The 12,345-nt window shown below is 47.3% G+C and overlaps 1 protein-coding gene across 1 annotated transcript in view; it reads right to left on the reverse strand.

Moving 5' to 3' along the window:
* Positions 1 to 9,959, reverse strand: part of SRPK1 (SRSF protein kinase 1) — a 27,691-nt gene extending 17,732 nt beyond the window's left edge. Inside the window, exons 1-2 of the mRNA XM_065698680.1 lie at positions 9,888 to 9,959; positions 9,745 to 9,805 (exon numbers count right to left, since the gene is read on the reverse strand). Of these exons, the coding sequence (XP_065554752.1) occupies positions 9,745 to 9,805; positions 9,888 to 9,945 (119 nt within the window). The 5' untranslated portion in view covers positions 9,946 to 9,959. The remainder of the gene's footprint in view (positions 1 to 9,744; positions 9,806 to 9,887) is intronic.
* Between the last annotated feature and the right edge of the window lie 2,386 nt (positions 9,960 to 12,345).

Below are 12,345 nucleotides of genomic sequence, written 5' to 3' on the forward strand. Positions count from 1 at the left end.
TGAAATCACCACCAAAACACATCTCATTCCTTTCCCTCCCTGTGAACATTCATTAGATGTTACTACATCCCACCACCTTCTTCCCCCAAAGGGACCACATCAACTGCAGATAGATAGAGATTTGATCAGTGCAGAATGTGTTAATACCAAAGAAAAACAGATACACAAAACCACAGCCCTCATCCATCTGCTTCCTCACACACACAGTATTCGAAAAGGCACAAAAGGTTGCTAAAGACAGCAGAAAAATCCTTACTCTGTATTCTAAGATGACAACTGAAACAGCTGCCAGCAACACTGCAAAATGCACATAATAAATATGAAGAGCCTACAAAAATGGTTACACATTAAAAAAAAAATCAAGTGTTCTGGGGTACTTTTTTGCATAGCCATCTCTGTTCTACTTACGAACATCTTGATCACCTTTTACTTTCACTCTCTCAATGTGCTATTTCATCATCAGAATTCACTGTATTTGCAAGGTCTCTCTACAACTATAGAGCAGTATTTTACTCAAGGAAAACAACATGGAAAGGCAAAATGCTAGATATTTTATGGAGTGTGTTATTCATATCTAACCATATCCATATCTAGACCCTCCCAAAAGTCCTTATTCTCTCAGGAATGCCTGAAGAAGTGCAAATTCATAAGACGAATCAAAAACTGAAGAGGGTAACCTACCTGCATGAAGCACGGCCTCCCATTGATAAAGATATTCCTGAAGACAGCCCAACAGTTTTGGAAAGAGCCATTAAAACCCAGCTGCCACACTGGTCAGGAAGAGGGAGACATCAAGGGCAAGCAGAGGGGCTGGTTCTTCTCAAACACAGCAAAGCTTTGTGCAAGAGTGAGAGAGAAAAGGGATTCGCCTCCACCACCTAGCTGCAGCTGCACAGCACTGCATTGCAGGTGAAGGGCCTTGCAGCAAGGCTGCAGGTTGCTCTCCACTGATCTCCCTGCAAATTCAGTCATGTTGAGCATAAAGAGATTCATCTCCTTCTCAGATATACATCTCCTCTTGATGTTTACACCCTGTCTCAATCTTCCCTCTAATGAAATTAGAAATTCAGTCAGATACTTCATTTCATCTTCCTGAACGAGCCGGTTTTATTTGCCTATTCAATAGTCCACTGGATTCAAAGCGTGGATGGAGACAAGGCTCATGGTAATTGTTGACAGTACAACCCTTTTGATACAGAAATGCCAACACGATCACACAGGAGAGAAAGGGCCTTCAAAGTAAAAAATAATTTTCTGAAGTAATTCCAAACATCCCCATCCAGCATTACCGAGAAAATTGATCCTTTATGCTTGAAAGTAACAAAACAAGCAGGCGAAGGACTCAAATCTCCCTTAAAAAGGGTGAACTGTTTGTCACAGTAGCAGGCACTTACCATCATCCTCCGATGTAGAAGAATTAACCATACATTTCCTGTGCCTGTTTATCCTGCTGATTTATGCAAGTGAGAGGGGAAACATGTCAGCAACAACATGACATGGCAAGTAGTCATTTAGAGATTTTTCCCTGCTGTGGAGGACTGTGTGTTAGTGAAAGACACTCTGAAGCTGGCTCTGCAGTTTTAAACCAAGGAGAATTGGATTCATCTGACTGTAGATCTAACATATCTTCACTTTAAAAGGATGTTCAAATTTCAGTGAGCATTTAACAGCTTCACAGTGACAAACATCAGAAGCGGTATTAAAAACATGCAATATTTTCCACTGCAGACAAGATTTTGCTCCACACTGATTGAATCTATCACCTGACAACTCTGTTCCCCCCTGCAATGCCCAGCAGGGACTGCAACAGGTATTTGCAGGAACTAAGCTTTCAGTCAGTCACTCATTCCTTACGAAGTGTTCAAAGAGTCTGGAAAAAGACTTCTGTCTTTTCTCCTGCCAGTCTCCCACAGAATCATTTATCTGGTCCACGCACTAAAAGTAAAAAGCGATTAAAAATGATGTGTATTCTTACAGATTTGCACTGAGGTGGAACCAACAGCATCAGGAGGATGAGAAGATGGGATACCAATCATGCCTGTTAGTAGAGGCAGTGTAATGAAAAGAGTGTTCTTGGTGCTGTGGAGCAGCACCTGCATGGGCCCCTTGGCTGCCTCTATAGATCACCAGTGAAGCCATCACAGTGGTCAAGTCTCCACATGCAACTTCACCACCAAACCTCAGAACTTGTTTTCTCTAGCCCGATAACTTACATAAAACACTTGCAGAGGTGTTTCATTCTCCTAATCAAGAGCATTAACATTGACATCTTCAAAACTCTATTTTGTACAGGAAGTGTTTCTCCCTGTCCCCAAAATGGCAGAAGTACCACCCATACTACTTACCTACCTGCTCTGAGCAGATACAAAAGCAGAGCCCCATCCACGTCCAAGCAAGGAAGACAGCATTTAATCCAAGTTACTTTTCTCACACCAACTATACTTACATATGTGCTAAGAAAAGAGATACTTGGACTCCCTTGACACTCGCAGGGACAATGCCCGTCTGCTTTCCTAAGTGATTTTTAAGCCACCTGCGCCATAATCTTTACAAACATAGTCATTCCTTTTCGTAAGCTCAAATGACACACCTGAAACATCCCCAAAGAGAATTCAGTTCAGGGAATGCAAGGCTAATGAGGAATCCAGCTCATACTGTAGGAGCCACAGCTAAGAGCCCTGCAACACATCCAAGGACTGCTGCATTGCTTTCCACCTCAACCATCCAGCCAGGGATAACTAGGGCTGCACACCCACTGCAGCCAGAGCTTGCTCCAAGTGCTACTGAGATCATTTTCATTTGGGGAAATGGGGAAAAAAGGCTCCATATGGCATGGTGAAAAGCCAGGATTTAAAATTTCTCTCCCATTTTCACATGCATGCATTAAGACAATGTCTCTTTAAGTGCAGTACGCTTGTCAGACCGCATCTCCTTACTATGCTATAGTGTGCCTGTAATTCCAGAATCATGTTAAAGCATACCTAGTCAGAACAACTGCTTCTGGTGCCAGCCACCAGCACTTACACACAGATCTGCTGGCAAACCCAGTGACTGATAAATATTGTACTGCTTAGACTCAAACTTTCACCATGAATTCAGGTCTGAGTTGATAAAAGTATTTTCCTTGCCTGTATACACTTTACTTTTCTGCTCAAGAAGGTTTTGAAGGGATCTGAGGGAATTATAAATCACAGATTAGGAGGGGAGACTTAAAAGTCCAGAACCCACATTATTTTGTTATTATTGCCATTCATTCACTCTTGCATCCCAATTTTCTGAATACAAAACCAGTATTTTCTGCCAGCAGGGCAAATGCACAATACTTGCTGCTGTGGGGCAGCTGTCCCAGGGCTACACAAACACCACTGCTGAGACCTTCAGAGGACTTGAAATGGTCTAACGTTTAGTTTTGAAGGAACAGTGCTCAGAAGTACCAAGACATACTTTTATTCAGTGGCTCTGTGGGAGTTCAGTCTTGAACACAGGTAGTAATTTCACAGGAGAACAGTAGCACTGCACACAAATAACGGGCAATCAAGTCTCCTGCTCCCCGTACCCCTTCCCCCACACAGGCATTTAACAAGCTGTTTGTAAAACTGTCTGCTGTTCCAGCTATTCCAAATCTAGAGAATTCCATGGAAACCAGCAGATCTGCAGTTGTGTCCTGTCACAGTCTGATAATCACTTCTGTATGTGAACGAAAAAATCCTGTGGGCGATGCATTCTGACTCTACCTTAAACTTATGTTCAAAAGAGTTATGAAAGATGTAGCCCTGACATTAATTATGAAAGACAGGTGAGGAAAACATAATCCAAGATCCTGATCCCAGGCCAAGTTCTGAATAAAGAAGTTGAGGAAGAATATTGAGAGGATTATCAGAACTCCAGGGCTCCCCAAAGGCAGCAGGAAAGCAATGTAAGCAAGAGATGCAATAACAGACCGAGGAATACCAGACTTCTGATCAGAACCTTCTGCTCCCCAGACGGCACAGATGGAAAAATCACTAACTTCCTTGTCTCTCTTCACAGCAATTCTATTGAGGAGGACGAAAGAAGAGAGGCTTCACTGCATGTCACAAGTCTGACCAGAAGACTGCAGACAACTGGAGATCAGTTCCTTGAAAACACCAGATAATGCAGGCATTTGGGAAAAGGAAGAGGAAGTAAAACGGGTATGGTACTGTCCTGGGTTCAGCAGTAGCAGTCGTTTTTCTCCTCGGTAGCTGGTGCAGTGCTGTGTTTTTGACTTTCAGCCTGGGAACAGCGCTGATAACACAAATGTTTTTAGTTACCGCTCAAATGTTTTAGTCTGACCAAGGACTTTCTGAGCCTCATGCTCTGCCAGGGAGGAGGGGACGCCGGCAGGAAGCAGAGACAGGGCACCTGACCCAAGCTAGACAAAGAGGTATTCCATACCACAGCACGTCATGCCCAGGATGTAACGGAGAGTTACCCCAGAAGGGCTAGTATACTGCAGGGTTGGACAAGGTATCAATCGGTGCTCGGTCAGGTGGGGTTGGGTGAGTTATCGGCCGGTTGTTGGTGAGGTGTTGTATTTTTCTTCCCTTGTTATTTTCTCTTATCAATATTATCATTGGTGGCAGCAGCAGTGATTTGTGTTATACCTTAGTTACTGGGCTGTTCTTATCTCAACCCGTGGGAGTTACATTCTCTCGATTCTCCTCCCCGTCCATCCGGGAGCAGGGAGGGGAGGGGCGGAGGAAAGAAAGAGGGAGAAAAAGGGGGGCGTGTGAGCGGGCGAGCTGTGTGGATCGGTTTAAACCACGACAGGTACCAACCCAGCTCTGCCACTGCCCTCCCTCCAGCGGTAGAGGGAGCCAGAGCAACTACTTGTTGAGTAGCTAGTGGAAGAAAATGCAGCTCAATATATAGAACACAGATCCCTGATTGGATTCTGAAAAAGAAAAGGAACTCTTAAAAGAAGAATTGGAAGAAGTGTTGTCTGGAAAAGAAGCACTTCAACACAGTCTCCAGGAGCTGAAGAATGCCAGTGAAAAAACAAGGACTGAAAATCAAGACCTTTTAAGCTCATATTGAAGAGCTCACTTAAAAACTTGCTTTTTATGAAAGTCAAATACAAGAATGGCAAAAAAAGATCAGAAAAACAACACTTAAATTTCCTTCTGAAACAAAAGGAAACTGAACTCAGAAATGAGAAAGACCAACCAAGTTCTCTAAAGAACTCAGTAAATCAGTAAGAAAGGATTAAATAAATTCACCAGCACACACAGAATCAGGAGCAAGCACTTCAGCTCATGTTTCCGGAACAAGCCATATACTGTAACTGTGTGGCTGCCACTACCTTTGTAGTTATGCAGGCTCACAGAAATAACATTCTGCTTTGTGGAACAATTGGTTCAACATCCCTTACACAGAACTGCCGGGTTTGTGCACGAGTCAGCCAGCTTCTCCTGGAACAAAAGACACTGCTGAAGCAAGACACTGGACTTGATGAAACAGCATTATTATTTGGGCCTGCCAGCAACACACACGTCACCTACACATCATACAGCCCTGTAGCCCAGTGCTATTAACATGCTATTTTTCTTCATTTCAGAGAAAATGAGGTATAACACAGAACTATTTGTTCAGTTTCTTGGCTGTTTTTCTTTGAATCTGGATGAGTTTTTTTAGCCTGTTTTTAAAACTCTGGGTCTTAATCTCAGCAGTAATCTAAAACCTCATTTTTTTCCTAGGACAAAGAGAATAGTTTGAGCTTCTCAGGTTTGCAAAATACAATACAGGAAAAAAAAACACAAAACCCAGGGTATTTTACTGGCAGTTATGGTCTAACGGTCAAATTAATAAAGCCATTGGTAAAGTACACCTGTATTTGTATTTTACTTCAAACAGAAGCTTGTCTTTTCAAGCAGAAGCTCAGTTTTGAAGTACCAGATCTTCCTCACATATCAGGCTTTGGTTCACACAGCTCAACAGCCTTAAAAGCACAGGACATTAATCTCTTTGCAATGAAAGCATGCAGATGGCATGCTCCAGTATCACTCCAGCCAGGAATGGACGTTATATCCATACAGGAACTAAGTCCAAGCAACATTCCCCTCCAAACAGCATTGGGGGTCTTTAAAAAAAAAAATAATAAAAAAAAAAAATCAATCAATCAAGTTTGATAGCTCCTGTTTCCCTGCTCTACCTCCTGAACAGGCTCTGCCTTACTGCACACACGTGGCATGGGGACCTACAAAGCAAGAAGCGGCCACCTCGTGGTGACTGAAAGGCAAACTGCTCAACTGCCGTCACTCCTTCCTCCTGCTGTGCTCATGGATGTCCCCATCCAGCACTGCTCACACACCACAACACAGGAGTAGTTCTGTTCTCACTTCCCTACAAGTCAGAACGAAAAGGACCACAAGAAGCATTCCCAGGAAAGCACTGAGCAGCTCCTTCACCGTCCTAAGGACGACTGTAAATAGGCCCAATGCATTTGTCTGCCAACACCAGACTCCAAAGACACTATTAACTGCTTCAAAGTGCAAGGACCTCCTGCATTTTGGACAACTGAGCAAAAATTACTACCTGGATGCACCTCACCAGATACAGCTGTTGGAAGAGTTTAAGTTATTAAAGTTCTAGTAAGAAAAAAACTTGGAAGCATATTTAAAAGCTCCTTTTTAAAGGATGGGCTTTTTCTGAGCACCTTTGGGAATCAACTGACCTTTAGTGCCCAAGATGCTCACAGCTCACAAAATGATAAATTAACACATCAGATATTACCCCAGATGGCTTTCAGCAAAGCTCTTTTCTGGTAGCAGCACATACTACAGTAGCCAATGTACCAAAATCCCTGGGCGTTATTAGCAACTACAGCTGTGATGTTCATATGTCCTGAGATGTTCTTAGTATGAAGGAAAAGAGTAACAGAAGGTTGCCTCTCATTCTCCAAAAATAATTTAAAGAAATTTTCATCCTAATTCCTTGCCTTTTTGATGGAAAAGACTGAGATAAGAAGAAACTGAAAATGATACTCTTCCAACTCCACAATGGCAGCCACAGGACCAATGAGGTGGGCAAGCAGAAGCTTCCTAAGCAGATCTGAGACATCTGGTTTCATGGTTCTGCCAGATTACCAAAAGATTAGGGGTAATTTTAGGTGAGAAGACATGGATACCTCTCCTTTGTATTACCAAGAAATTTTGCCTGCGCCCTTTCCACAGAGAAGTATGTTAGGACAAATGCACACTCACAGAATGCCAGACTGGTTTGTCTTGGAAGGGACCTCAAAGCTCCTCCAGCTCCAACCCCTGCCACAGGCAGGGACCCCTTCCACTGGAGCAGCTTGCTCCAAGCCCCTGTGTCCAACCTGGCCTTGAGCACTGCCAGGGATGGGGCAGCCACAGCTTCTCTGGGCACCCTGTGCCAGCGCCTCAGCACCCTCACAGGGAACAGCTTCTGCCTAAGAGCTCACCTCAGTCTCCCCTCTGGCAGGTTAAAGCCATTCCCCCTTGTCCTAGGGGGACACCCACTCCATCACTGATACCAAATAAAACTTTTAACACGGGAAGGATGGGAAGAAACAGGAACATCCTGAATTTGTGGTAAATGAATAATCTGATTGACCTTCACATTAAAAAAACCCATCATCATCTAGATGGAACTTTAATTAGCATTTACAAGGGTTTTCTGAAAATAGCCAGTTTAGGCTGGTTTTGTCTGAACCTAAATAGTAGCAGTTTTAACTTGTGAATGATGAAAAAAAGCACTAACTTTCCTGGTTTGTACTATACACAGCCCATTTTGATTATCCTAGTGGGTGTTTTGGTTGGTTTTAACTGGATTGGGTGGATAGGGAAACTTAAACCAGGTGTAGCTCATTTCTAAAGTGAAAGCTATTTTGAGTTGCTCTAAATCCCTTCAGAACATTCTCTGCACTTTTACAGTTACCCATAATAAGATAATTCCTAATACTTACCAATCTTAACCTTTTAAAATCAGTCCTTTCATGCTTTTTACTGCCCTTCATCCAGCAAATATTACATGTATGTGATCTAACCAACTACAAAGGAACATTAGATGTTAAAAAGGATGTTCCACGTGGTTTCAAATTTAGATTTTATGGAAAAAAACTTGCAACGACCCAACTAAGCTTATTTGAGAAGATTTAACTAGAACAGCTTTGTATTTAAATAGCATAAATGCTGTGGAGCTGCACCTTAAGTTAGAGGCTGATACTGGGTTCTTTTTCAGGTACAACATAAAGTACATAAAAAGTACATGCAAGTTCCCGAGGCAGGATCCAAGAAACTCACAGTACCAGGAAAGAGAGTTGAAGTATGATGTTTAAGAGGATAAATGCAGAATTTACAACTAGTATAGTTCTTCACTCAAATCAAGGTTAGTGGTAAACCCACCAACTAAACACCAGTGCAGTTAACTAGTTCAGGCTATGTGGTTAGAAGGAGTTAAAATACCAGCCAGAACTGAATGCTACCATTCAGCAACCTCAGAATTGACACAGAAATGGGTCTTTCCAACTGCAGGACTCTGTGGGCAGTCAGTATTGTGTGTCTGCAGCCAAGTAAGAAAAAGTAACGGGTATCGAATTAAACAACGAGATATTCGTTCAGAAATTAGGATGCAGATCATGGTTAGAAAGAGGAGAGCTCTTAAGAAATTATCCTAATGCAGCCTTCAAGAAATACCAGGAAGATGGACAAAGTAGCGAGGTAACTTAAGGCACTCCTGGAGTTTAACTAATGCTCTTCACCCCCAGAAGCTCCACCTCAAACCAACTGAATCTTTGCTGGAGACATCCAGAAAGCATTTTAAATCCTCATGATTTGTCAGAGGAAGTTACCAAAACAGCATTAAAGAAAACCCTCTCCGGCTCCCTCCCAAAGCCTTACTTACTGTATACCTTTGGTTTTAAGCACCAGCAAGTATAAAACCTCCTGAGGTACCCGAGTTTCTACACAAATAAGCAGCATTTTACTGAACATACAGAACTGGCACTAAGATTTCCATCACCTTCCACTCTAAAGGCATCCCGAGCAGCACTGAAGGCAGTACTTAATGCAGCCTGGTGGAAGCCACTGTTTAGTATTTACTCGAGATCCTTTAATTTTATATCTGCATCCAAAAGTTCACCACATATAAAGGCTTGCGACATTCCTGCGGTAGGAGAAGCCACAGGAGAGCATCAAAGGTAGAGAAATAAGTGAACAACACATCACAGCGTTCCTACGGCAAGATTAAATAATAAAAGCCGAGGGGCGGTGGGGAGAGATTCAAAGAGAAGCTGGTTCCTAGAGGCAGCAGTTGCTGCGCTGCCTGGCGGGGGGTCAGATAAGGGAGATGCCGCCGGCAGCCCCCAGGCACAGCCCGGGGCTGAAGGACGGGGCCTGCGGGGACACAGCAGGGCCCGAAGCGGTTGAGCACGACCGCAGCTCGCCACCGAGAACCGGGGTCGCGGAGCCTCCTCACCCCGGCAGCTCGCCCCGCAGCCCGCCCAGGAACCCGCGGCAGGGCCCGGCGGAGAGCGGGGCAGCAAAACCCGCCGCCCCGGGCCACCAGCCGCCTGCCCGTGCCGCGGAACGTGCCTTTAATTAAAGCCGCCTTCGACACCCGCCCAGCCCGAGGGGTCCGCAGGCTCCGCCGCCCCGGCAGCCCCGTCCCTGCGGGCAGGGCCGGCGGTAACAAAGGGGCGGCAGGAGGCAGCGCTGAGGCGGCGGGAGCTGCCGCCTGGAGGGGAGCGGGGGCCGCACTCACTTCCTCTGGGCCTTGTCCTTCTTGGCTTTGGTCCGCTTCTTCCGGGCCTGCAGCGCTAGCACTGCGGGGAGAGAACGGAAAGACCTCAGTGACAGCGGGAGCAGCCCCGCGCGGGGCGCGGCGCGGGCCGGCGCGGCTCTCACCTTTCCGCTCCATGGCCGCCAGCGCCAGGCGTCTCTGCCCCCGCGCCCGGACGCGCATGCGCGCCTTGGGCACCTGCGCGCGCCGCCCCGAGGCCTCACCCTCGCTCCAGCTCGAGCTCGAGCTGCCCCACCGCCCGCCCGCCGCCGGGGGGCGCTGCCCGCGCACCGCCATCGGGCCCCCGCCGCACTGCGGGCGCCAGCGGCTCGGGCGGTTGTGACGTCAGCGGTGCGCGCGTAGTGGCGTTCGGCCGGGCGGAGCGTGGTGCCCAGCGCAGTCCGTGCGCCGTGGGGCGCTTGGGTCGAAGGGGACTGGGAGCTCCTCCAGCCCCAACCCCTGCCACGGGCAGGGACCCCTTCCACTGGAGCAGCTTGCTCCAAGCCCCTGTGTCCAACCTGGCCTTGAGCACTGCCAGGGATGGGGCAGCCACAGCTTCTCTGGGCACCCTGTGCCAGCGCCTCAGCACCCTCACAGGGAACAGCTTCTGCCTTAGATCCAGCCTGAACTTCCCCTGTTTCAGTCTGAACCCCTCACCCCTTGTCCTGTCGCTGCAGTCCCTGATGAAGAGCCCCTCTCCAGCATCCTTGTAGCCCCCTTCAGACACTGGAAGCTGCTCTGAGGTCTCCACGCAGCTTCTCTTCTCCAGGCTGAGCAGCCCCAATGTTCTCAGCCTGGCTCCATACAGGAGCTGCTCCTGGCCCTGAGCATCCTCGTGGCCTCCTCTGGCCTTGCTCCAGCAGCTCCATGTCCTTCTGGGGACACCAGCACTGCACACAATAGGCAGTGGGATTGAGTGCACCGTCAGCAAGTTCACAGAGGACACACACGAAGCTGAGTGGTGCAGCTGACATGCCCAAGGGCCAAGAAGCTATCCAGTGGGACTTGGACAGGCCGAAGAGGTGGACTCGTGGGTCCTCATGTTGTTCAGGAACCACAGAGGAGCAGGCCCTTCAGTTTTTAAAAGGGGCCTGTAAGAATGATGGGGAAAGGCTTTTTGGCAGGGCCTCTTGCAACAGGACAAGGAGTGATGGTTTTAAACTAAAAGGAGATTCAGGCTGGATGTGAGGAAAAAATCTTTACAGTGAGGGTGACAAAACACTGGCACAGATTGCCCAGAGGGCTGGTAGATGCCCCATCCCTGGGGACATTCCAGGCCAGGCTAGATATGGTTCTGGGCAACCTGGTCTAGTTGAAGATGTCCCTGCTCATTGCAGGGGGGTTGGACTGGATGAGCTTTGAATGTCTCTTCCAACCCAAACTATTCCATGATTCTATGATTCTATAACCCACACCAGATGCCCCACGGGAGGCAGAACAGTGGCGGGGCCATGACATCAGGACCAGGACTTGTCACCCAGCCCAGGAAGGTGGTAGTCGCTCGTTGTGGGGCACACGCAGCAGAGGGTGAACCACAGGGTGCTCCTCGGGGTGCCTGCAGGCCTCCCACACGCCCCTCAGCCTGTCAGGCTTTGCACTGAGGAGACCTTGAAAGTGTGTGCCTGTCACAGTGAAATGCCATTAGAATGAGAGAATATTAAATTACTTTGTAATTACCATGAAAAATATCAAACTTCTCAGCAACTGGGCCATTCAGGCCTTCAGCTGTTTGGTGCTGAACGACCAACCCGTGTTTTAAGGTGCTTGTACATTCACCTCAGACCTCCCGCAAGCTTTATTCCTCTCTGTAGCTTTGCTTATCATTAGTTTACTCCTAAGAACTCCTCACAGCCCCGTTACAGCACGTTCCATGTTGCGTCAGGCTCTGGCAGGGGCTCTGGCCACCCCTTCCTGTCGGCAGAGGGAGCCCCGGGCACCGGCTGTGGCCAGGGCACCAAGTGGCGGCCGCTGTGGTTTGATTTCTCAGGCACGGCACCTTCAAGCGTGCCATGGTGCCAGGTTATAAATGTTTCCACGGAGGGGCAGGTGTGATGTGTGGCCTTTGGAAGACAGAAAAAAAGCCTTTCCCTGATTTGTAGTGGTTGCTCTATTCCTCACTACGACACCAGATGTTCAGTACATCTGTTCTGCAGGGAGATGTGAGAAATCAGCACGAGATTTTGTGAGGGGGAGGCAGCAGAAAGGGGCAAATTTCAGCACAACTGCAGCGCTCAAAGTAACACTTAGCAGAAAGACCTCAAGCACAACGGGGTCCCTCTCATACAGCAAGTTCCCTCCTCAAAGAAGTCGCAGTGTGAGCAATGATAATCTCGATCTATAGGCAGCCCTCCTGCTGTTCTGTGCTTGCCCTGAGAGTTGGTGTGTGCTCACACTGGCTCTGCTCTGTGCTGCTGCTGGTTTCTTCACGTGAGGGCATCAGAGATGGCATGTGGCTGGGTTTGGAAAACCCTGGGGTGAGGAAAGTGTGAGGACATGTATCGTATTCCCTTCAACAGTAGGGAACTGTAGTGAACACTGCAGCCCAAAGGACCTCATGCACAGGTCAGCTGCAGAGGCAAGTTA

The sequence above is a fragment of the Lathamus discolor genome, chromosome 19 (assembly GCF_037157495.1).
Source record: "Lathamus discolor isolate bLatDis1 chromosome 19, bLatDis1.hap1, whole genome shotgun sequence".
Taxonomy (NCBI): Eukaryota; Metazoa; Chordata; class Aves; order Psittaciformes; family Psittacidae; genus Lathamus; species Lathamus discolor.